At 40.9% G+C, this 26,260-nt stretch overlaps 1 protein-coding gene across 3 annotated transcripts; it reads right to left on the reverse strand.

The window, feature by feature from the left end:
- Positions 1 to 470: 470 nt before the first annotated feature.
- Positions 471 to 25,859, reverse strand: mansc1 (MANSC domain containing 1). 3 transcript variants are annotated; one of them, XM_061714428.1, is made up of 6 exons: positions 25,352 to 25,859; positions 24,207 to 24,407; positions 16,136 to 16,217; positions 11,140 to 11,421; positions 9,308 to 9,445; positions 471 to 4,876 (listed from the first exon to the last, which is right to left on the reverse strand). In XM_061714428.1, the coding sequence occupies exons 3-6, from the start codon at positions 16,161 to 16,163 to the stop codon at positions 3,750 to 3,752; spliced, it is 1,575 nt and encodes a 524-aa protein (XP_061570412.1). In that variant the 5' UTR covers positions 16,164 to 16,217; positions 24,207 to 24,407; positions 25,352 to 25,859; the 3' UTR covers positions 471 to 3,749. The 3 variants fall into 3 exon arrangements, with proteins under 3 accessions (XP_061570412.1, XP_061570413.1, XP_061570414.1); XM_061714429.1 differs by lacking the exon at positions 24,207 to 24,407; XM_061714430.1 differs by lacking the exon at positions 16,136 to 16,217.
- Between the last annotated feature and the right edge of the window lie 401 nt (positions 25,860 to 26,260).

Below are 26,260 nucleotides of genomic sequence, written 5' to 3' on the forward strand. Positions count from 1 at the left end.
AGGAACAGATGAGCAAACTTTAAAGAGAAAGAAAAGAAGGCAGTGTTTTAGGAAATAATCTGTAATTCTGATACTTTATTTCTATCCGGTCTCTGATCAATAATCTTGATGGGATCTGATCATCTTATTGACTTTAATCAACTCAACTTTTCAGTTTTTACCTCTTTTATTTCAACATATCTTATAATTCCTGATGTTTTTTCTAAATTTGATCTAGAATTTCACCTTTTAATCAATTTCCCTTCAGGGATTAATAGATATTTTTGAATTTTACTTCATTTTTTATTAGTTTCATGTTATTTTATAAGTTCTAACTCTTTATTTCCCTCCTTCTCGGTTGTAAAGCACATTTTCAGACAAACTTGACAGATGTTTGATTGAAAAGGTTGATTTCTTTCGATATTAAACGCCAACATGAAAATCTCACAGTAAAATTCATCAGCTTGTATTGAAAACACATACAAAAGCAGTCAAAAGTCACATTTTTTTAATCCTTACAACAAAACATCAAAGTCTAAACTTATGCAAAACTATCACTTCACAAAACAAGACTGAAAAAGAAAGCAGTGTAATTAAATAACCACCACCCAGGAGTGAAAGAGTGAAAAGAGAAGTGCAGCTTTCTGTCCGGGCCGCTGCCGCCCCCTGGCGGCCGGGCGGCGCAACAGCAGCCTCCTTTATAAATGTGCAGATTACGAAAATAGTGCAGAGCCGGTGTGTCCTCTTAGCTATGAAACACAATCAAATATCTTAAAAGAAGCAGATTTATCAAAACCACAGGACATAGTGCAGCAATGTCCGTCGTCGGACCCTCGGAGTCGCTGTGAGGAACTAAAGATGTGCAGAAATCAGAAGAAACGACACAGTGAAGCTCGTATTTCCATGGACGTGGCGAGTTAAAGCTTCTGCGGGCCGGAGCCCGAGGAGACATGCAGGTGTTTTACTAGTGGAGATGAAGAAGACGAACCCAGATCTGACCCACGTCAGACCCCCAGAGGCTTCCTGAGTTACGAGGAGTTAAGGCAGGGGTCGGCAACCCAACGTGTTTGAGCCAAAATCACAGAAAACTATTAAAGCTGCAAGCAGCGATGAACGGGCCCTCGCGCCGGCAAGTTTCACCAATAAAAGTCAAGGACTCAAAACTGAGTCCGATGACACCACCACGACTCTTTATGTCAAACTATTCAAAAGTTATGGCAGAAAGTAGGATCTATCAAATATGGACCAATCAGAAGAAGGGGCAGGGCTAATCTGCACCAATTATGGTCAAGGACTCAATACCGAGTCCGATGACACCACCCACGACTCTTTATGTCAAACCATTCAAAAGTTATGGCAGAAAGTAGGAACTATCAAATATGGACCAATCAGATGAAGGGGGGGCGCGCTTTTTGGCGTCTACCGTCGCCACGGTAACACTTTTCAAAGAGAAAAGTAATGCGCGTCGTCGCAGAATGGATACGCACATTTTGATGTATAACACACCTGGGTGCACATTACGGTTCGGGCCGTATTAACGGACGAAGAAGTGGCATAAATTGTGCCAAAATTACGCGATTAATTCAAAATGTTCAAAATGGCCGACTTCCTGTTGGGTTTGGGCCATGGTGCCAAGAGACTTTTCTTTAAGTTGCGATATGATTCAGGTGTGTACCGATTTTCGTTAATTTACGTCAAACCGTATTGTGGGGCTTGAGGCACATAGTATTTTCTATCTGAACCAATCAGATGAAGGGTGTGCACGCTTTTTGGCGTCTACCATCGCCACGGTAACGCTTTTGAAAGAGAAAAGTAATACGTGTCGTCGCAGGATGGAGACGCACATTTTGATGTATAACACACCTGGGTGCACATTACGGTTCGGGCCGCATTAACGGCCGAAGAAGTGGGATAAATTGTGCCAAAATTCGTTCGGTTTCAGCCATGGCTCCAAGAGACTTTTCTTTAAGTTGTGACATGATACAGGTGTGTACCGAAGCCAAAACCATATTAAAACCAAAAATATATTTCCCTCCCCCATCTATTTCCATTTTCAAACATTTTTGAAAAAGCTCCAGGAGCCGCCAGGGCGGCGCTAGAGAGCCGCGTGCGGGTTGCCGACCCCCGAGTTAAGGTATTGCTGTTTGTCTTTGCTGTGGGGAGGCGGGTGAACGTCCCTCCACCGTCGACCACAGAGGACCCAAACCGGGTCCGTCTCCAGGTCCCAACGATCCGGCAGTCTGGAGTCGGAACATAAACCCAACATGGACTCCAAGTGAGAAGGAAATGATTGTAAAACTGTGTCCACAAACATCCCAGGTAGCGCAGGAGGACTGGCAGAAACACGGCGGCCATCGGCCGGCGTCAACGGTCCACTTCTGGCCGTCTGCACTTAGCCACGACTGGGACACAGGTAGGCCAAATGTGGCCAAATCTGGACCACAGGTGGCCAAATTTGGACCACAGGTGGCCAAATCTGGACCACAGGTGGCCCAAGGGTTAGGGTTAGGGTTTGGGTTAGGATGGTTAGGGTTAGGGGGGTTAGGGTTAGGGTTTATGGTTAGGAGGGTTAGGGTTAGGGGGGTTAGGGTTAGGGGGTTAGGGTTAGGAGGGTTAGGGTTAGGGGGTTAGGGTTAGGGTTAGGAGGGTTAGGGGTTAGGGTTAGGAGGGTTAGGGTTAGGAGGGTTAGGGTTAGGGGTTAGGGTTAGGGGTTAGGGGGTTAGGGTTAGGGGTTAGGGTTAGGGGTTAGGGGGTTAGGGTTAGGGGTTAGGGTTAGGAGGGTTAGGGGTTAGGGTTAGGAGGGTTAGGGTTAGGAGGGTTAGGGTTAGGGTTAGGGGTTAGGGTTAGGGGTTAGGGGGTTAGGGTTAGGGGGTTAGGGGTTAGGGGGTTAGGGTTAGGGGTTAGGGTTAGGAGGGTTAGGGGGGTTAGGGTTAGGAGGGTTAGGGTTAGGAGGGTTAGGGTTAGGAGGGTTAGGGGTTAGGGTTAGGGGGTTAGGGTTAGGAGGGTTAGGGTTAGGGGGGTTAGGGTTAGGGGGTTAGGGTTAGGAGGGTTAGGGTTAGGAGGGTTAGGGGTTAGGGTTAGGAGGGTTAGGGTTAGGAGGGTTAGGGTTAGGAGGGTTAGGGTTAGGGGGTTAGGGTTAGGAGGGTTAGGGTTAGGAGGGTTAGGGTTAGGGGTTAGGGTTAGGGGGTTAGGGTTAGGGTTTGGGTGGGCCAAATCTGGACCACAGGTTGACCTTCAAGTTCAAGGTTTTTTAAATAGTTGACAGTTTCTTTAAAGAACGATGTTTCAACCCCAGAAACAGTGTTAAGAAGTCTTTTTACCGGCCGAAAACAGAAAACTGTTTACCATCCGTGTGATTGGTTGTCGTGGGTGAGGGGGCGGAGCCTGGAGGATCCGTGGGTTACAGCAGGAAGTGATCACATTCAGTAAATGTTGTTAAATAGAAAAACGCAAGAAAGTGAAGCTGAAGATGAAAGTGTGCTGGAGCCGGTTTGGCTCCGCCCCTCCCCCCGAAAGGACAAATCAAACAACAGAAACGGTGGGCGGGGCCTAATCCGGCCAATCAGAGCAAAGTGGGCGTGTTTAAGAGGGGGGGAGGGGCCTGTGTCTCTAATTTAGCTCTAAAACGAATATTTAAACATGCAGCAGCAAATTATACCCAAGAGCCTTTGCAGCGGAAGTTTAAAATGGAAATGAACCGCAGACTCGGCAGCGACGAACCGACCAATCACGGCCCGAGACGTCCACAGGACAGTCAAAGCCCCGCCCCCTCAGATCTCGTAGTGGAGGTCGTTGAGCTCCAGTCTCGTGTAGTGTCGCCGGTCGAACGACTCCATGGCCTTCCGGCCGCCGACGGCCAGCGCTAGCGTTAGCACGGCTAGCCCCAGCACCATGAACGCCACCACGCCGCTCTTCAGCGCGCCCTGCGCCGCCAACCCCGTCGCGGCTCGGCCGGCGGTGGAAGCGTTGTGGGGGGCGTGGCTGCCTAGGGGGGCGTGGCTACTGGGGAGGGGGCGGTCCGATTGAAGGGCGACTTTGGGAAATGCGATTAGCGTTGATGCGGGAGTCGTCCTGGTGGTGGGCGGAGCATGTGTCGTGGTGGGCGTGGTCTTAGCTGGTGTAGAAGTGGTGGTGGGCGTGGTAGTGGTGGGCGTGGTAGTGGGCGGAGCATGTGTCGTGGTGGGCGTGGTCTTAGCTGGTGTAGTAGTGGTGGTGGGCGTGGTTCTGGTGGTAGTGGGCGGAGCATGTGGTTTTGTGGGCGTGCTAGTGGGCGGAGCATGTGTCGTGGTGGGCGGCGGTTTCGGGGCATCGGTCCGAGCCACCGTCTGTTGTCTGTTCCCCGCGGTGACAGGAAGTGATGTCACAGGCCGGGCGGGGGGGGCGGGGCCGGGAGGACGAGAAGGTTTTCCTTTCTTGGCAAACTTATTTGGCTTTTTGTTGCTCTTGACGACTTTTCTCGCCGGTGCAGCGGTTGTCGTCGTGGCGACGGCGGTGGGCGGGGCCGTAGCCGCGGGGGCCGTGGCGATGATGACGACGGGGGGCGGGGCTGTTGTGGGGGGCGGTGTTGGTGTGGTGGTGGTGGGGGAGGGTGGGCGGGTAGCTGGCTGTACGGTTGTTGCCGTGGTTGATGTTGCCGTGGTTGATGTTGCCGTGGTGCTGGTTGCCGTGGTGCTGGTTGCCGTGGTGCTGGTTGCCGTGGTTGATGTTGCCGTGGTTGATGTTGCCGTGGTACTGGTTGCCCTGGTGCTGGTTGCCGTGGTACTAGTTGCCGTGGTGCTGGTTGCCGTGGTGCTGGTTGCCGTGGTGCTGGTTGCCCTGGTGCTGGTTGCCCTGGTGCTGGTTGCCGTGGTGCTGGTCGCCATGGGGACAGATCTCAGTGTCGGAGGATGACTTAAACCTTAAAGACACAAAGATAACAAAGATGTTAATGTCTTGGTGTGGTTGTCGTAGACGCTGACTCACCTTTGTAGACGTCGTAGCTAGGGCTGTGCGATGAATCGATTTTAAATCTAAATCGGATTTATTAATCAAGACGATGTTAACAAAAGGAAAATCGGAAAATCGATTTTCCTTTTTTGCAGCTGGCTGCATTACGGACGGAGCTCGTCTAGTCATCTTTGTTTGGTCAAGAAAATTGTTAATGTCACTTTACTAAACTCAAGGAGGATTTACAGTATCTTTCAATTGCACTTCATTCCCAATAGGGAAATTTGTTTGCTATTTTCTTTAAGAATAAAGTAATAATAAAATATTTGAAACAATTTATTCCATTGTCTTTTGTAGACAATAGAAAAAAAAATCAAAATCGAAATCGAAAATCGGGTTTTCAGAGAAAAAAATCAGGATTTTATTTTTGTCCAAAATCGCCCAGCCCTAGCCGTAGACTCACCTTTGTAGACGTCGTAGACGTTGACTCACCTTTGTAGATGTCGTAGACGTTGACTCACCTTTGTAGACGTCGTAGGCGTTGACTCACCTTTGTAAATGTCGTAGGTGTTGACTCACCTTTGTAGACGTCGTAGACGTTGACTCACCTTTGTAGACGTCGTAGACGTTGACTCACCATTGTAGACGTCGTAGACGTTGACTCACCATTGTAGATGTCGTAGGCGTTGACTCACCTTTGTAGACGTCGTAGACGTTGACTCACCTTTGTAAATGTCGTAGGCGTTGACTCACCTTTGTAAATGTCGTAGGTGTTGACTCACCTTTGTAGATGTCGTAGACGTTGACTCACCTTTGTAGACGTTGACTCACCTTTGTAGACGTCGTAGGCGTTGACTCACCTTTGTAGACGTCGTAGGCGTTGACTCACCTTTGTAGATGTCGTAGACGTTGACTCACCTTTGTAGACGTCGTAGGCGTTGACTCACCTTTGTAAATGTCGTAGGTGTTGACTCACCTTTGTAGACGTCGTAGACGTTGACTCACCTTTGTAGACGTCGTAGACGTTGACTCACCTTTGTAGACGTCGTAGACGTTGACTCACCATTGTAGACGTCGTAGGCGTTGACTCACCTTTGTAGATGTCGTAGGCGTTGACTCACCTTTGTAGATGTCGTAGACGTTGACTCACCTTTGTAGACGTCGTAGACGTTGACTAACCATTGTAGATGTCGTAGGCGTTGACTCACCTTTGTAGACGTCGTAGACGTTGACTCACCTTTGTAGATGTCGTAGGCGTTGACTCACCTTTGTAGATGTCGTAGACGTTGACTCACCTTTGTAGACGTTGACTCACCTTTGTAGACGTCGTAGGCGTTGACTCACCATTGTAGACGTCGTAGACGTTGACTCACCTTTGTAGATGTCGTAGGCGTTGACTCACCTTTGTAGATGTCGTAGGCGTTGACTCACCTTTGTAGATGTCGTAGACGTTGACTCACCTTTGTAGACGTCGTAGACGTTGACTCACCATTGTAGACGTCGTAGACGTTGACTCACCTTTGTAGATGTCGTAGGCGTTGACTCACCTTTGTAGATGTCGTAGGCGTTGACTCACCTTTGTAGATGTCGTAGACGTTGACTCACCATTGTAGATGTCGTAGGCGTTGACTCACCTTTGTAGATGTCGTAGACGTTGACTCACCTTTGTAGATGTCGTAGACGTTGACTCACCTTTGTAGACGTCGTAGACGTTGACTCACCATTGTAGATGTCGTAGGCGTTGACTCACCTTTGTAGACGTCGTAGACGTTGACTCACCTTTGTAAATGTCGTAGACGTAGACTCACCTTTGTAGATGTCGTAGACGTTGACTCACCTTTGTAAATGTCGTAGGTGTTGACTCACCTTTGTAGACGTCGTAGACGTTGACTCACCTTTGTAGACGTCGTAGACGTTGACTCACCTTTGTAGATGTCGTAGGCGTTGACTCACCTTTGTAGATGTCGTAGACGTTGACTCACCTTTGTAGATGTCGTAGACGTTGACTCACCTTTGTAGATGTCGTAGGTAGACGTTGACTCACCTTTGTAAATGTCGAAGGCGTTGACTCACCTTTGTAGATGTCGTAGGTAGACGTTGACTCACCTTTGTAAATGTCGAAGGCGTTGACTCACCTTTGTAGATGTCGTAGGCGTTGACTCACCTTTGTAGATGTCGTAGGCGTTGACTCACCTTTGTAGACGTCGTAGACGTTGACTCACCTTTGTAGATGTCGTAGGCGTTGACTCACCTTTGTAGATGTCGTAGGCGTTGACTCACCTTTGTAGACGTCGTAGACGTTGACTCACCTTTGTAGATGTCGTAGGAAGACGTTGACTCACCTTTGTAGATGTCGTAGACGTTGACTCACCTTTGTAGATGTCGTAGGCGTTGACTCACCTTTGTAAATGTCGTAGGCATTGACTCACCTTTGTAGATGTCGTAGGCGTTGACTCACCTTTGTAGATGTCGTAGACGTTGACTCACCTTTGTAGACGTCGTAGACGTTGACTCACCTTTGTAGACGTCGTAGACGTTGACTCACCTTTGTAAATGTCGTAGACGTTGACTCACCTTTGTAGACGTCGTAGACGTTGACTCACCTTTGTAGATGTCGTAGGCGTTGACTCACCTTTGTAGATGTCGTAGACGTTGACTCACCTTTGTAGATGTCGTAGGCGTTGACTCACCTTTGTAGACGTCGTAGACGTTGACTCACCTTTGTAGACGTCGTAGACGTTGACTCACCTTTGTAGATGTCGTAGGCGTTGACTCACCTTTGTAGACGTCGTAGACGTTGACTCACCTTTGTAGATGTCGTAGACGTTGACTCACCTTTGTAGATGTCGAAGGTAGACGTTGACTCACCTTTGTAGATGTTGTAGGCGTTGACTCACCTTTGTAGATGTTGTAGGCGTTGACTCACCTTTGTAGACGTCGTAGACGTTGACTCACCTTTGTAGACGTCGTAGACGTTGACTCACCTTTGTAGATGTCGTAGACGTTGACTCACCTTTGTAGATGTCGTAGGCGTTGACTCACCTTTGTAGATGTCGTAGACGTTGACTCACCTTTGTAGATGTCGTAGGCGTTGACTCACCTTTGTAGATGTCGTAGACGTTGACTCACCTTTGTAGACGTCGTAGACGTTGACTCACCTTTGTAGATGTCGTAGACGTTGACTCACCTTTGTAGATGTCGTAGACGTTGACTCACCTTTGTAGATGTCGTAGACGTTGACTCACCTTTGTAGACGTCGTAGACGTTGACTCACCTTTGTAGATGTCGTAGACGTTGACTCACCTTTGTAGATGTCGTAGACGTTGACTCACCTTTGTAGATGTCGTAGACGTTGACTCACCTTTGTAGATGTCGTAGACGTTGACTCACCTTTGTAGATGACGTAGGAAGACGTTGACTCACCTTTGTAGATGTCGTAGACGTTGACTCACCTTTGTAGATGTCGTAGACGTTGACTCACCTTTGTAGATGTCGTAGACGTTGACTCACCTTTGTAGATGTCGTAGGTGTTGACTCACCTTTGTAGATGTCGTAGGTGTTGACTCACCTTTGTAGATGTCGTAGACGTTGACTCACCTTTGTAGATGTCGTAGACGTTGACTCACCTTTGTAGATGTCGTAGACGTTGACTCACCTTTGTAGACGTCGTAGACGTTGACTCACCTTTGTAGACGTCGTAGACGTTGACTCACCTTTGTAGATGTCGTAGACGTTGACTCACCTTTGTAGATGTCGTAGGTAGACGTTGACTCACCTTTGTAGATGTCGTAGACGTTGACTCACCTTTGTAGATGTCGTAGACGTTGACTCACCTTTGTAGATGTCGTAGACGTAGACTCACCTTTGTAGATGTCGTAGACGTTGACTCACCTTTGTAGACGTCGTAGGCGTTGACTCACCTTTGTAAATGTCGTAGACGTTGACTCACCTTTGTAGACGTCGTAGACGTTGACTCACCTTTGTAGACGTCGTAGGCGTTGACTCACCTTTGTAGACGTCGTAGACGTTGACTCACCTTTGTAGATGTCGTAGGCTTTGACTCACCTTTGTAGATGTCGTACACGTTGACTCACCTTTGTAAATGTCGTAGACGTTGACTCACCTTTGTAGACGTTGACTCACCTTTGTAGACGTCGTAGACGTTGACTCACCTTTGTAGATGTCGTAGGCTTTGACTCACCTTTGTAGATGTCGTACACGTTGACTCACCTTTGTAAATGTCGTAGACGTTGACTCACCTTTGTAGACGTTGACTCACCTTTGTAGATGTCGTAGGTAGACGTTGACTCACCTTTGTAGACGTCGTAGACGTTGACTCACCTTTGTAAATGTCGTAGGCGTCGTTGACTCACCTTTGTAAATGTTGTAGACGTTGACTCACCTTTGTAAATGTCGTAGGCGTTGACGCCGGGCGGAGCCTTCATCAGAGGACAGTCGTCCCCCGGGCAGCGGAACAGGAAGCAGTTGTCGCCCCCGGGGGAATGGTTCTTTTGGAACACGGCCATCTTGCACCGGGGGCCTGCACAGACACAGGGGGGGGGTCGACTTCAGCAACGCACAAATATACACTATAAAATAGCAAATCTGCAAGAAAATAATTAAAAATTAAAGCTGCAAGCAGCGATGAACGGGCCCTCGCTGGAGCAATTTTCACCAATAAAGGTCAAGGACTCAAAACCGAATCAGATGACACCACCATGACTCTTTATCACAACCCGTCCAAAAGTTATGGCAGAAAATAGGAACTATCAAATATCGACCAATCAGAAGAAGGGGCGGGGCTAATTTGCACCAATTATGGTCAAGGACTCAAAACCGAGTCCGATGACACCACCCACGACTCTTTATATCAAACCATTCAAAAGTTATGGCAGAAAGTAGGAACTATCAAATATCGACCAATCAGCTACTGGTATCACTTCCTGTTTAGCGTTGAAGTTTGACGCGGCGCCACGGCCACGCAATTTCACGAAAACTCACGATTTTGATAACTTTTCATGGTTAACATCTTTTGTGTCTCCTGAGTGAGTTTTATGTCGAACGGACGATCCTGCTAGGAGGAGTTTGTGAAAGTACCACACGTGAAAATGTCATAAATTGTGCCAAAATGACACGATTAATTCAAAATGGCCGACTTCCTGTTGGGTTTGGGCCATAGCGCCGAGAAACTTTTCTTTAAGTTGTGACATGATACAGGTGTGTACCGATTTTCGTGCATGTACGTCAAACCGTATTGTGGGGCTTGAGGAACAAAGTTTTCTAGGGGGCGCTGTTGAGCCGTTAGGCCACGCCCATTAATGCAAAACCATTAAATATCACATTTTTCGCATCAAAATGAGCATAGTTGAATATCTCAAAAACCGTAATAATGAGACTAAAATATGTTGTAGTACAACGCGTCCCGGGTTTATCAATGTTGTAATGATGTCTGTACGATAAACCGTTGCCTAGCAACAAGCGTCCAAAATAAAATGGAATTTTTTATAAATTGAAAGTTAAATATCGCAAAAACCGTAATAAGTAGCATGATGAGGTTGTACGGTCCCTTAGTGCCAATCGGTCTGGGTGTTTGTAAATTTGAACGATGTCTCTACGATAAAGTTCGAGCAATAAGCGTCCGAATTTTCGCCTTTTTTTTTGCTTTTTGGCATCTAGCGTTGCCACGGTAACATTTTTGACTGAGAAAAGTAATGCCCATCGAGACAGGATGGAGACGCATCCAACGATGTCTGACATGCATGGGTGCACGTTGTGGTTCGGGCCGCAATAACAGACGAAAAAAGCGTGCGGAATAATAATAATAATTCAAAATGGCCGACTTCCTGTTGGGTTTCGGCCATGGCGCCAAGAGACTTTTCTTTAAGTTGCGACGTGATACTGGTGTGTACCGATTTTCGTGCATGTTCCGTGCAAATTTTTCGCCAGGCCTGGCTTGGTGCAAAATTTGGTGAGTTTTGGGGCACGTTTATGGGGAAAAAAGACCCTCATTTCGTTGGAAAAATAAAAACGAGGAAAAAAACAAAAATAAGAATTCCTACAGATACAACAGGGCCTTCGCACTGTCAGTGCTCGGGCCCTGATAATAAAAATTCCTACAAATACAATAGGGCTCGGGCCCTAAAAAAAAGGAAATTCTGAGTTTGTAAACCAAATTAACCTCCTGTGATCACCTGTGATGTCACCAGTGATGTCATCAGTGATGTCACTGCTCACCTGGGCCGACGGTCTCGGAGCAGCAGGCGAGGACACAGTCCCTCTCCGAGCGAACGGCCCGGTTCTCCCGCGCCGTCGCCGTGGCGTTCAGCTCCCTCTCGTTCACCGTGGCGCTCTGGTGCTGCCGGGAGAAACACGTCTCCGGCTCCAGGGCCCACGCAGGAAGTGATGTCATCGCCAGCAGCACGGCGGAGACCAGCAGCTTCAGGAAGTGACGGCCGGAGGCCGGAGATGCCGTCATGGCTGCAGCGGCGAGACGGCGGTTAGATGTAGCTGGACGTCCTGCAGAGAGAGACACGACATCGGAACCTCAGGACCAACATTCTGCTGTTGGTTTTTAAATCACTGAATGGTTTGGCACACCACAAAAACCACAAACGAAACAGGAAACCGACATGGAGCCGACCAAAACACGAGCAGCAATCGACCCAAATCTTGAGATCTGATCACAGTCTGAGCTAAGCTACCGCTAACTAACCCCAAAAACTACAGAGCAAGCATGCAGGTGAACAAGCCAATGTATATGTCTGTGTGGCTATGTGTGTGTATGTGTGTGTATGTGTGTGTGGTTATGTGTGTGTGGTTATGTGTGTGTATGTGTGTGTGTGTGTATGTATATGTCTATGTGGTTATGTGTGTGTATGTGTGTGTGTGTGTGTGTGTGTGTGTATGTATATGTCTGTGTGGCTATGTGTTTGTATGTTCCGTGTGTATATGTATATGAGTGGCTGTATGTGTGTGTGTGTGTGTGTGTGTGTGTGTGTGTGTGTGTGTGTATGTATATATCTGTGTGGTTATGTGTGTGTGTGTATGTGTGTGTGTATGTATATGTATGTATATGTCTGTGTGGCTGTGTGTGTGTGTGTGTGTGTGTGTGTGTGTGTGTGTGTGTGTGTGTGTGTATGTGTGTGTGTGTGTGTGTGTGTGTGTGTGTGTGTGTGTGTGTATACCTGTGTGACTATGTGTATGTATATGTGTGGCTATGTGTGTGTATATGTGTGGCTATGTGTGTGTATGCATGTATGAATGTATGTATATGTCTGTGTGTGTACGTGAGTGTGTGTGTGTGTGTGTGTGCGTGCGTGCGTGCGTGCGTGCGTGTGTGTGTGTGTGTGTGTTTCTGCACTTTGTACTGTATTTTCTTTTGGTATTGTTTAATTTTAATGTACAGGACTGTCTCAGAATATTGAGAATATTAGAATATTGTGATTTTCTGTAATGCAATTAAAAAAACAAAAATGTCACATTCTGGATTCATTACAAATCAACTGAAATATTGCAAGCCTTTTATTATTTTAATATTGCTGATCATGGTTTACAGCTTAAGAAAACTCAAATATCCTATCTCAAAAAATTAGAATATTCTGGGAATCTTAATCTTAAACTGTAAACCATAATCAGCAATATTAAAATAATAAAAGGCTTGCAATATTTCAGTTGATTTGTAATGAATCCAGAATGTATGACATTTTAGTTTTTTTAATTGCATTACAGAAAATAAAGAACTTTATCACAATATTCTAATTTTCTGAGACAGTCCTGTAAATACTGTACAGCACTTTGGTCGACCTCGGCTGTTTTTAAATGTGCTATATAAATAAAATTGGCATTGAACCAGAACCAGAACCAGAACCTCATCAACCTCCGCTCGGCTCGCTGACGTAACCGTCGGACTCTGATTCTTCAGAACTCGTTAGCGCGTCTCGGCGCCCCAGATCTGTCTCCGCCGGCGCCCAGGAACCACAAAGAGATCCGATTTAGAAACCGATCAACGGAGAGAAAAATAGAAAAAGCTAAAAATGGAAGCTGCTCCTGACGGAGGTGAAGACGGCGCTTCCATTTTTAGATCCCGGTGAACGAGGTCAGGAGACGCCGTCAGATCAGGAATCAGGCGCTGAGGAGGGAGGGAGGTGTCAGCGTTAGCCCGGCAAACCGTCAGATTGTATCTGTAGGAATTTTTATCGATTTCCGACAAAATGAGGGCCTTTTTTCCCCCTAAACGTGCCCGAAAAGTCACCAAATTTTGCACCAAGCCAGGCCTGGCGAAAAATTTGCACGGAACATGCATACATCTTTGGTTTGGAGTGACAGAGAAGTGGAGTTACTTCTCAACATTTTGACTTTTTTACCGACATTTTGACTTTTTTACCGACATTTCGACTTTTTTCTCAAAATTTCGACTTTTTTCTCAAAATTTTGACTTTTTTTCTCAAAATTTCGACTTTTTCTCAACTTTTTTCTCAAAATTTTGACTTTTTTCTCTGCCCCCCTTTATTCTCGACATTTCATCTTTTTTCACAAAATTTTGACTTTTTTCTCCAAATTTCAACTTTTTTCTCGACATTTCGACTTTTTTCTCAACATTTTGACTTTTTTCTCAAAATTTTGACTTTTTTCTCAAAATTTTGACTTTTTCTCAACTTTTTCCTCAAAAGTTTGACTTTTTTCTCAGCCACCTATCCCCCCTTTTTTCTCGACATTTAATCTTTTTTCACAAAGTTTCGACTTTTTTCTCCAAATTTCAACTTTTTTCTCGTCATTTCAACTTTTTTCTCAAAATTTTGACTTTTTTTCTCAAAATTTCGACTTTTTCTCAACTTTTTTCTCAAAATTTCGAAGTTTCTCAAAAACTGATATTTCCCCCTCTATGTTTTGAAAAATCCCATCATTTCCAGGAACCTGCATAAATACCTGTTAAGGTGCTATGAGCAGCCAAACCTGGCTGGCGAAAAATTTGCACGGAACATGCACGGAAATCGGTACACACCTGTATCATGTCGCAACTTAAAGAAAAGTCTCTTGGAAACCAAACAGGAAGTCGGCCATTTTGAATTATTATTATTATTGTTCCGCATGCTTTCTTCGTCCGTTAATACGGCCCGAACCACAACGTGCACCCATGCATGTCATACATCGTTGGATGCGTCTCCATCATGCCTAGATGGGCATCACTTTTCTCAGTCAAAAGTGTTACCGTGGCAACGCTAGATGCCAAAAGCAAAAAAAAGGCGAATATTCGGACGCTTATTGCTCGGCCGAACTTTATCGTAGAGACATCGTTCAAATTTACAAACACTCGGCCCGATTGGCACTAAAGGACCGTACAACCTCATCATGCTACTTATTACGGTTTTTGCGATATTTAACTTTCAATAAAAAAAAAAAATTCCATTTTATTTTGGACGCTTGTTGCTAGGCAACGGTTTATCGTACAGACATCATTACAACATTGACAAACCCGAGACGCTTTGTACTGCAACATATTTTAGTCTCATCATGCTAGCTATTACGGTTTTTGAGATATTCAACTATGCTCATTTTGATGCGATAAATGTGATATTTAATGGTTTGCATTAATGGGCGTGGCCTAACGGCTCAACAGCGCCCCCTAGAAACCTTTGTGCCTCAAGCCCCACAATACGGTTTGACGTACATGCACGAAAATCGGTACACACCTGTATCATGTCACAACTTAAAGAAAAGTCTCTTGGAGCCATGGCCCAAACCCAACAGGAAGTCGGCACAAGGAATTTATTCATTCATCAAATTTATTTATTTATTTATTTATTTATTTATTTATTTATTTATTTATTTATTTATTTATTTATTTATTTATTTATTTATTTATTTATTCATTTATTTATTGATGTATGTATTAAATAAATACTATATAAATAAAAATAAAAATAAATAATATAATTATAATAATAATATATAATATAATAATATATAATAAATAATATATAAATATATATTTATATATGTACTTAATATATATATATATATATATATATATATATATATATATATATATATATATATATATATATATATAAATAATATATAATATATTATATAATTAATATAATATATAATATTATAAATATTATAATAATATATGATATAATAATAATATATAAGATAATATATAATAATATAATTATATATAATAAATAAGAATGTATTTATTCATCGCTGCTTACAACTTTAATTTATTTATTTATTCTTTATTTCAATTATTGATCAAAAAACAACAAACAATTCAATATAAACACTAATGTTCCTAAATTCTGAATGAAAGGGAGCAGAAAAAGGGGCAGATTTAATCTGCTCCTTTTTGCCAATAAATCAATTTACAAAGAACGTAAATTAAAAAACAACAACAAAGTAAATAAAAAACTAAACTAAAATATCTGCCGGCGACACAGACACAAACATTCCTTTTTAGTTCCAAGTTACAATTCAGTTAAAACCATTCAACAACAACAACAATGTTTCTACCTTTCATGACACTGGGTCTGTCAATCAAACATAACTAACATATTTCATTATATTTCCTTAACATACCGGCTTTAATTGTTCTTTTGAATGTAATGTTTGATTTGGATTCTTTGTTTTCTTTGTTCAGATTGTTCCATAAACTGATTCTTTCACAGAAACACAACGTTCCATCAATTTACACTGCAAAACTTAAAATATTTGTCTTATTTCTAGTTAAAATGTCTCATTTTTAGTAAAAAAAATCTCATTACACTTAAAACAAGACTCATCACTGGAAAAAACAACAATTTCCACCTGTTTCAAGTAGATTTTCACTTGAAATAAGTAGAAAAATCTGCCAGTGAAACAAGATTTTTTGCTTGTAATAAGAAGATAAATCTTGTCCCACTGGCAGATTTTTCTACTTATTTCAAGTGAAAATGTATTTGAAACAGGTGAAAAATGTCAAATAACAAGTTATTTTTCTGGTGATGACTCTTGTTTTAAGTGTAATGATATTTTTTGACTAAAAATTAGACATTTTAACTGGAAATAAGACAAATATTCCTGGTAAGATTTTGAGTTTTTGCAGTGTTGTCCTGAATCTTGTTTTTTTTTTAAACATCTCTGTTTTTTTTAAGTTATACTTGCTTTCTCTTTTTCCAAATCTTTTCTGAACGTTGATTGGTAAAGTTTTCTTATGAGCTTTAAACATCATTTGGTTCCAGAGACTCACCGATCGGTCGGTGCGAACGTTCCTCCATCAGGTCCTGGGCCGGGTTTGGGTCCAGAGTCCACAGGACCGGACTTTAGCCCTCCTGCAGAGACGTTAGCGTTTATCTGACCCGTTATCAGGTTACAGCCCGGATTATCACGTCTGGACACGTCACCACCCGATAAGATGACACTTTAGACATTAAACTTAAGGTAAAGAGATAAAAATAAACTCTGAGGCCGGGTATTTACAAAAACGGATATTTCCCCCTCGAGTGACAGAGAGGTGGAGTTACTTCTCGACATTTTGACTTGTTTATCAAAATTTCAACTTTTTTCTCAAAATTTCAACTTTTTTCTCAAAATTTCGACTTTTGCTCAAAATTTTGACTTTTTTCTCAACATTTTGACTTTTTTCTCAAAATGTTGACTTTTTTCTCAAAATGTTTACTTTTTCTCGACTTTTTTCTCAAAATTTAGACTTTTTTCTCGACATTTCGACTCTTCTCAAAATTTTGACTTTTTCTCTATATTTTTCTCAAAATTTAGACTTTTTTTCGGCCACCTATCCCCCCTTTTTTTTGACATTTCAACTTTTTTCTCAGAATTTTGACTTTTTTCACAAAATGTTGACTTTTTCTCGACTTTTTTCTCAAATTTAAATTTTTTTCTCGACTTTTTTCTCAAAATTTTGACTTTTTTATCAAAATTTCGACTCTTCTCAAAATTTTGACTTTTTCTCTATCTTTTTCTCAAAATTTAGACTTTTTTTCGGCCACCTATCCCCCATTTTTCTCGACATTTCGACTTTTTTCTCAAAATTTCGTCTTTTTCTCGACTTTTTTCTCAAAATTTCTCAAAAACGGATATTTCCCTCTACGTTTATAAAAATGCCATCATTTCCAGGAACCTGCATAAATATCTGTTAAGGTGCTATGAGCAGCCAAACCTACAGGGGGCAGTGTAACGAGAAGATAAAGTCATGCTAGCCAATTAGAATCCTGGAAAAAAACATCAACAAATGACACGAGTAACTTCCAGTTACTTCCAAGATGAACCAGAGTCTTTGGTTTGGAGTGACAGAGAAGTGGAGTTACTTCTCAACATTTTGACTTTTTCTCAAAATTTCGACTCTTTTCTCGAATTTTTTCTCCAAATTTCGACTTTTTTCTCAAAATTTCGACTCTTTTCTCGACTTTTTTATCCAAATTTCGACTCTTTTCTCGACTTTTTTCTCAAAATTTTGACTTTTTTCTCAAAATTTCGACTCTTTTCTCGAATTCTTTCTCAAAATTTTGACTTTTTTCTCAAAATTTCGACTCTTTTCTCGACTTTTTTCTCAAAATTTCGACTTTTTCTCAAAATTTCGTCTTTTTTCTCAAAATTTTTCAAAAACGGATATTTCCCCCTCTACGTTTATAAAAATCCATCATTTCCAGGAACCTGCATAAATATCTGTTAAGGTGCTATGAGCAGCCAGACCTACAGGGGGCAGTGTAACGAGAAGATAAAGTCATGCTAGCCAATCAGAATCCTGGAAAAAAACATCAACAAATGACACGAGTAACTTCCAGTTACTTCCAAGATGAACCAGAGTCTTTGGTTTGGAGTGACAGAGAAGTGGAGTTACTTCTTGACATTTCGACTTTTCTATCGACATTTTGACTCTTTTCTCAAAATTTCGACTTTTTCTCAACTTTTTTCTCAAAATTTTGACCTTTTTCACAAAAACTTGACTCTTTTCTCAAAATTTTGACTTTTTTCCTCAAAATTTTGACTTTTTCTCGACTTTTTTCTCCAAATTTTGACTCTTTTCTCAAAATTTCGACTTTTTCTCAACTTTTTTCTCAAAATTTTGACCTTTTTCACAAAAACTTGACTCTTTTCTCAAAATTTTGACTTTTTTCCTCAAAATTTTGACTTTTTCTCGACTTTTTTCTCAAAATTTTGACTCTTTTCTCAAAATTTCGACTTTTTCTCAACTTTTTTCTCAAAATTTTGACCTTTTTCACAAAAACTTGACTCTTTTCTCAAAATTTTGACTTTTTTCCTCAAAATTTTGACTTTTTCTCGACTTTTTTCTCAAAATTTTGACTCTTTTCTCAAAATTTTGACTTTTTCTCAACTTTTTTCTCAAAATTTTGACCTTTTTCACAAAAACTTGACTCTTCTCAAAATTTCGACTTTTTTCTCAAAATTTTGACTCTTTTCTCAAAATTTCGCCACTTTTCACTGTGCATTTCAGCAGGAAATCAGTCAGTCAGTGGAGAAGTAGAGAGTGTTGTCATTACCCGATTATTCATTAAAATGAGCGAATTCATATGAAAAGGGTGTTTCTTCTCATTCATCATTAGTAATATCAAAGGGAACTTTTACTTATTTCATTAAAATTCAGACCAAATAGGAAAAGCAATGATGTAAATAATAATATCCCTAACTTATTGTGAGTAGTGTATATCAAAACAAGTGTGTGTTTAGATCTTGTCTGTCAAGTCTGGCGACGTAACTGTAGTTTGTCCAAGTGGTGTTGCCGTATGTTGCTTTCAAAGATGGCCGACAATGTTGGACGCGACTGCGCATGTGTGACTCAAATCGGGTAGCAACTAGGGTTGTAACGATACACTAATCTCACGATAACGATACGATACGATATTATAGCAGTGTTTTTTTAACAACGTTGAATGAGGAACATATGACTGGAAAAAATGGTCTTTTATTTGAAAGAAACAAAATACAAAACAATGCTGTACGTTTGCACTATTGTTACAATTTGTAACGCTTTATAACTGTTTAAGTTTTTAAGAGAAAGCCAGGCCAACCATTTTCCACAAACTGAACTAAAAGTAAATGTCAGGTTTGCATTATGATCTTCAGTTTCATACAAGCAAAATATTTGTACTGTACAAATATTTAGCCACAAACTGAATAGTTTCTCTCATGTCTGATTTTACTTTTTTCTTTTCCAGAAATGTAACAACTAAAATTAAATAAATAAATACAAGTAAATAAAAACATACAATTTTCCATCATAAAACAGATTGATTCATGCTCACCTTATAAGTGTAAGAGGAGATTTATTTTTGTTAAGAAGGTTATTTCATTATTTTATAAATATATTCTTTCTATTCTGATGTAAATCAGGGACTATAATGACACTAGTCAGTTTATCTGTAGTGATTAGTCTGTTTTAGATTGGGCGGAGTGATACGCCACAGTACGGCACTAGGTGCTGTGTTGATGTTCTAAAATCCTACACTGTTGAGGGACATTAAAGTACACTGGAACTCAGCAGAAGTTGTCCCCGTGCTTATCCTACTCACCACCCCAAAAAGGTTTGATTTAATAAGGTAAGGCTTAACTCTACACCAGCCTTACATCAGTAAAAGTTCAGAGCTCAAAACCCCCAAGAGTCCCGTGATCGGGACCAAAACGGTACTAGTTTCTTCTGAGCGGAGGAAGATTTTGGTGACGCGGGTCGAGGCGCGGCCGTCACGCGTGCTCGGATGAGCGTTACTAGTCAACACAATAGATTAATATTAATCACATAATATCGCAATACAGTTTGTCACCTCCACAACAAGTTTCGTGACGTTTTTGTATCGCGAAATTTCGTGGCACGATATATTGTTACAGCCCTAGTAGCGACTCAAATCGGGTAATGACACACCCACCTTCCTCTTTTAGCTCATGCTAACTTGTGATGCTAATTCATAGGCTGCGTCCGAAATCCCATACTTCCACCCTAATGAGCAGCAAAAACAGTACGTGAGATTTTTTTAGTGCGTCCGAAACATTAGTACGTAGTCAATAGTATGTACTATCCATACTCATTCTGGAGAGATTTATTAGTATGGATTTATGGACACTAGCTAAGCAGAAACTTCCCACAATGCAATGCAGCGGTGTTTGGTTGCTAAGTGATACGTATATGTCATAAATATAATACTAAGTGTAATAATATTATTATATAATATTAATATTATAATATTGGTATATAATAATATTATATAATCTTGTTTGGGCCAGAATAAACGGGAAAGAGCGGAGCTGCTACTGCTGTTACCATGGTAACAACTCCCTCTCCCAACGGCAGGAAGTGCCGTGTGGCTCTGAGTAGTACGTCCCAATTAATGCATAAATACTACTGATATTTACTCAAAAGTGTGCCGAACTTAAGTATACTTTTTGAGTATATTCTGTTTAGTACGGCATTTCGGACACACTGACATCCTGATCAAATCTGATCAAACATCCTCTTTTCAAAAGGGCAGCACGGTGGCTAAGCGGTTAGCACTGTGGCTAAGCAGTTAGCACGGTGGCTAAGCAGTTAGCACGGTGGCTAAGCAGTTAGCACGGTGGCTAAGCAGTTAGCACGGTGGCTAAGCAGTTAGCACGGTGGCTAAGCGGTTAGCACGGTGGCTAAGTAGTTAGCACGGTGGCTAAGCGGTTAGCACGGTGGCTAAGCAGTTAGCACAGTATGAATATTTTCTGGTGATTCTGTTGAAGAATCTTAAATACGATTATTATTTGGGAAACATTTGACTTTAACTACACAAATATAACTATCGTGTATTTTTCTATGAAATCCTTGAATATGAATTTTGTTTTTTTGAAGATCAACCGTCATAATTTTCAAACAAAATCAATATGACAAATCCCACCTAAAAGTGTTGTAGTTCTTATTCACACAAAAATAAACGACCACCTGAAGATCCAGGACTTTTGCTGCTCTAGTTCGGCTGGAGCTACTAAATATTATAAAATATTATAAAATATTAGCTTTTTCTTATCCTCCTGGAACATAGCAGATTAAATTGAATTTAAAAGTATGAACCTCTGTTGTTGCAAACATACAGAAGCAGTTCTGCTTTCATTTTCCAGATCCTGCACGACCAACATAAATAAAACACTTGGTGTCACTTTGGATTAAATCAAATAAATGTATTAAAAGCAGAGACCTAGTTTATGTTCAGTTCTATGAAAACAGTATTTCCAAACATCGATCTTAGCGTCATAACTCACACTGGTACCGGTACTGGTTCTACTGGACTGAAGCTGGTTTGAAACCAGTTTGAATCCAGTTGGAAACCAGTTTGAAACCAGTTTGAAACCAGTTTGAAGCTGGTTTGAAACCAGTTTGAAACCAGTTTGAAACCAGTTTGAAGCCAGTTTGAAACCAGTTTGAAACCAGTTTGAAACCATTTTGAAGCCAGTTTGAAATCCAGTTTGAAGCCAGTTTGAAGAAGATTTGAAAGAGTTTGAAACCAGTTTTAAGCCAGTTTGAAGCCAGTTTGAAGCCAGTTTGAAACCAGTTTGAAGCCAGTTTGAAACCAGTTTGAAACCAGTTTGAAGCCAGTTTGAAACTAGTTTGAAGCCAGTTTGGAACCAGTTTGAAGCCAGTTTGAAGCCAGTTTGAAATCCATTTTGAAGCCAGTTTGAAACCAGTTTGAAGCCAGTTTGAAGCCAGTTTGAAACCGATTTGAAGCCAGTTTGAAGCCAGTTTGAAGCCAGTTTGAAAACCATTTTGAAACCAGTTTGAAACCAGTTTGAAGCCAGTTTGGAACCAGTTTGAAGCCAGTTTGAAGCCAGTTTGAAATCCATTTTGAAGCCAGTTTGAAACCAGTTTGAAGCAGATTTGAAGCCAGTTTGAAACCGATTTGAAGCCAGTTTGAAGCCAGTTTGAAGCCAGTTTGAAAACCATTTTGAAACCAGTTTGAAGCTGGTTTGAAGCCAGTTTGAAACCAGTTTGAAACCAGTTTGAAGCTGGTTTGAAGCCAGTTTGAAGCCAGTTTGAAACCAGTTTGAAACCAGTTTGAAGCCAGTTTGAAAACCATTTTGAAGCCAGTTTGAAGCCAGTTTGAAGCCGGTTTGAAACCAGTTTGGAACCAGTTTGAAGCCAGTTTGGAATCAGTTTGAAACCAATTTGAAACCAGTTTGAAGCAGATTTGAAGCCAGTTTGAAACCAGTTTGAAGCCAGTTTAAAGCCAGTTTGAAACCAGTTTGAAGCTGGTTTGAAGCCAGTTTGAAACCAGTTTGAAGCCAGTTTGAAACCAGTTTGAAACCAGTTTGAAGCCAGTTTGAAGCACATTTGAAAACCAGTTTGAAGCCAGTTTGAAACCAGTTTGAAACCAGTTTGAAGCACATTTGAAAACCAGTTTGAAGCCAGTTTGAAGCCAGTTTGAAGCACATTTGAAAACCAGTTTGAAGCCAGTTTGAAACCAGTTTGAAACCAGTTTGAAGCAGATTTGAAGCCAGTTTGAAACCAGTTTGAAACCAGTTTGAAGCCAGTTTGAAGCACATTTGAAAACCAGTTTGAAGCCAGTTTGAAACCAGTTTGAAACCAGTTTGAAGCCAGTTTGAAGCACATTTGAAAACCAGTTTGAAGCCACTTTGAAACCAGTTTGAAGCCAGTTTGAAGCCAGTTTGAAACCAGTTTGAAACCAGTTTGAAACCATTTTGAAGCCAGTTTGAAATCCAGTTTGAAGCCAGTTTGAAGAAGATTTGAAAGAGTTTGAAACCAGTTTTAAGCCAGTTTGAAGCCAGTTTGAAGCCAGTTTGAAACCAGTTTGAAGCCAGTTTGAAACCAGTTTGAAACCAGTTTGAAGCCAGTTTGAAACTAGTTTGAAGCCAGTTTGGAACCAGTTTGAAGCCAGTTTGAAGCCAGTTTGAAATCCATTTTGAAGCCAGTTTGAAACCAGTTTGAAGCCAGTTTGAAGCCAGTTTGAAACCGATTTGAAGCCAGTTTGAAGCCAGTTTGAAGCCAGTTTGAAAACCATTTTGAAACCAGTTTGAAACCAGTTTGAAGCCAGTTTGGAACCAGTTTGAAGCCAGTTTGAAATCCATTTTGAAGCCAGTTTGAAACCAGTTTGAAGCAGATTTGAAGCCAGTTTGAAACCGATTTGAAGCCAGTTTGAAGCCAGTTTGAAGCCAGTTTGAAAACCATTTTGAAACCAGTTTGAAGCTGGTTTGAAGCCAGTTTGAAACCAGTTTGAAACCAGTTTGAAGCTGGTTTGAAGCCAGTTTGAAGCCAGTTTGAAACCAGTTTGAAACCAGTTTGAAGCCAGTTTGAAAACCATTTTGAAGCCAGTTTGAAGCCAGTTTGAAGCCGGTTTGAAACCAGTTTGGAACCAGTTTGAAGCCAGTTTGGAATCAGTTTGAAACCAATTTGAAACCAGTTTGAAGCAGATTTGAAGCCAGTTTGAAACCAGTTTGAAGCCAGTTTAAAGCCAGTTTGAAACCAGTTTGAAGCTGGTTTGAAGCCAGTTTGAAACCAGTTTGAAGCCAGTTTGAAACCAGTTTGAAACCAGTTTGAAGCCAGTTTGAAGCACATTTGAAAACCAGTTTGAAGCCAGTTTGAAACCAGTTTGAAACCAGTTTGAAGCACATTTGAAAACCAGTTTGAAGCCAGTTTGAAGCCAGTTTGAAGCACATTTGAAAACCAGTTTGAAGCCAGTTTGAAACCAGTTTGAAACCAGTTTGAAGCAGATTTGAAGCCAGTTTGAAACCAGTTTGAAACCAGTTTGAAGCCAGTTTGAAGCACATTTGAAAACCAGTTTGAAGCCAGTTTGAAACCAGTTTGAAACCAGTTTGAAGCCAGTTTGAAGCACATTTGAAAACCAGTTTGAAGCCACTTTGAAACCAGTTTGAAGCCAGTTTGAAGCCAATTTGAAGCCAGTTTCAAACAAAGTTTGAAACCAGTTTGAAGCCAGTTTGAAGCAGATTTGAAGCAGATTTGAAGCCAGTTTGAAGCCAGTTTGAAGCCAGTTTGAAACCAGTTTGAATCCAGTTTGAAACCAGTTTGAAGCAGTTTGAATCCAGTTTGAAGCCAGTTTGAAACCAGTTTAAAGCAGATTTGAAGCCAGTTTGAAACCAGTTTGAATCCAGTTTGAAACCAGTTTGAAGCCAGTTTGGAACCAGTTTGAAGCCAGTTTGGAACCAGTTTGAAACCAGTTTGAAGCAGATTTGAAGCCAGTTTGAAACCAGTTTGAAACCAGTTTGAAGCAGTTTGAAACCAGTTTGGAATCAGTTTGAATCCAGTTTGAAGCAGATTTGAACAGAACCGGAACACAGAAGCACCGTGACGTGTTAGAAACCTGTTTTTGTGGTCAAGCGTTGGTGTTTTCCCCCGGATTTTCCTCCGGATCTTCCCCGGGTCTTCCCCGGGTCTTCCCCGGGTCGTGGGCTCAGCTCGGCCCGGATCTTTGGCTCAGCTCGGCCCGGCCTCCATCGCCCTCCGGCGGGCGGCGGCGGTTAGAAGAGTCGGTGAAGCTGCCGGAGTCTCTCACTTCAGGAAACTTCACACATAATTATTATTATTATTATTATTATTATTATAATTATTATTATAATTATTATACATCCCGGGGAAATGCAGGTTTAGTTTATTTGACTTTATTGGTCCTTTCAATTCCCACAAACCCAAAGTACAGGTGTAATTCGTCGCTGTTATACAAAAAATATATATAATTTTTGGTATATATATCTATATATATATATATAGATATATATACACAATTTTATACAATTTTAGCTTAAAACCAAGGACCAAAAGGTGTAGACTGAAGTTTGAGCTTATGACGCTGACCTTTTTCACAAGAAAATGTTAGCTTTTATAAACTAGTGCAATGTCATTAATAAATATCATTCCATACAGTATTTATATAAGTAATAATACAATAATACAATAGTACAGTAGTACATATATATATATATATATATATATATATATATATATGTATATATATATATATATATATATATATATATATATATATATATATATATATATATATATAATTTTTTTTCTATTTAAAAAAATGTCTTTAACTTATTATTATTATTAGTATTATTATTATTATTATTATTATTATTATTATTATTATTATTATTATTATTATTATTTCTTATTCTTATCTTATCTTATATATATATATATATATATATATATATATATATATATATATATATATATATATATATATATATATATATATATAATATATTTATATGTATACATACACACATACATATATACATACATATATACACGTCCATAGGTAAATGCCTATGTGTATTATCCGTTTTATATTTATTAATCATTTTGCATCTATAGGTGCTTTTGAATTGTAATAACGTGCTACACATTTTCATTTCTGTAATGAAACTGTTCCACAGATTAACTGCTGTCACTGAGCTGCATCGTTGTTTAAATTGAGATTAAAACATAAACGTTCCTCACCGGCCTCGGTTCCTCTTGGTTGGGGGTTTTCACCTCCAGGGAGGCGGAGATGCGTCGGTGTCGGATCCGCCGCGCAGCGCTCCGTCTCCGGGTAACGAGCAGCGGGATGTGCGCTCTCTCTCCGGAGCCTGACCCATTTTTTAGTCTTTGTCCTCTGGAAGGGGGAGGGACGAGCCTGCGCCCCCCCGTGCCTGGAAACAACCCGATCCGAGCATCACAGCATCACAGCATCACAGCATCACAGCATCACAGCATCACACCTGGAACCAAAAACCCGACAAACACCCGACGTTTCTGCAGGAAAACGTTATGTTTTGAAGCCGCTGACGCGCGTCTTCACCTGATCAATAAAGAGCGGTTTATAGAAGCTGATCGACGGACAGGCTCATCAATAATGGATCAGGGATGGGGAGGAAGAGACATCTGAGGGAAAAGCAAACGTCACCAGCTTCACAGCGGCGAAATTACAGAAGAGAAAATGTGGAACAGCAGATCTCAGAATAAACTGTATGGAAGGCCGAGAGCGCAAAAAACAGGCAGAAATGGCGTTTTTACAAAATATAGGCCAATGTACCGGTTTATTTTATTATGATTTATGAGACAGAAAAAAATAACTAGGAGTAAAATGTAATTTACTGTGCTAGTTTGGTGGGTTTTTATAATAATAATAATAATAATAATAATAATAATAATAATAATAATAATAATAATAATAATAATAATTATTATTATTATTATTATTATTATTTTACCCTCAAAAGTCTGAAACCTTTTCATTATTTTTTTTATTTTACCTTGTCTGCATATATATTAATGTTTAATATCATGTTGGTAAAAACCTGAGGAATATATATGCATTTTTAATAATCATATATATTTATTTTATTTATATATATTTATATTTATATT

The sequence above is a fragment of the Cololabis saira genome, chromosome 23 (assembly GCF_033807715.1).
Source record: "Cololabis saira isolate AMF1-May2022 chromosome 23, fColSai1.1, whole genome shotgun sequence".
Lineage (NCBI taxonomy): Eukaryota > Metazoa > Chordata > Actinopteri > Beloniformes > Belonidae > Cololabis > Cololabis saira.

Bases quoted from the DNA above. Each gene is read 5' to 3' on its own strand.
- mansc1 (XM_061714429.1), bottom strand. From the start codon at position 16,163: ATGGAGGAACGTTCGCACCGACCGATCG. The intron at 11,422-16,135 runs GTGAGTCTCTGG...CTCTCTCTGCAG, and splicing joins ACGTTCGCACCGACCGATCG to GACGTCCAGCTACATCTAAC. The intron at 4,877-9,307 runs GTGAGTCAACGT...TGTGTCTTTAAG, and splicing joins CGCCTACGACATTTACAAAG to GTTTAAGTCATCCTCCGACA.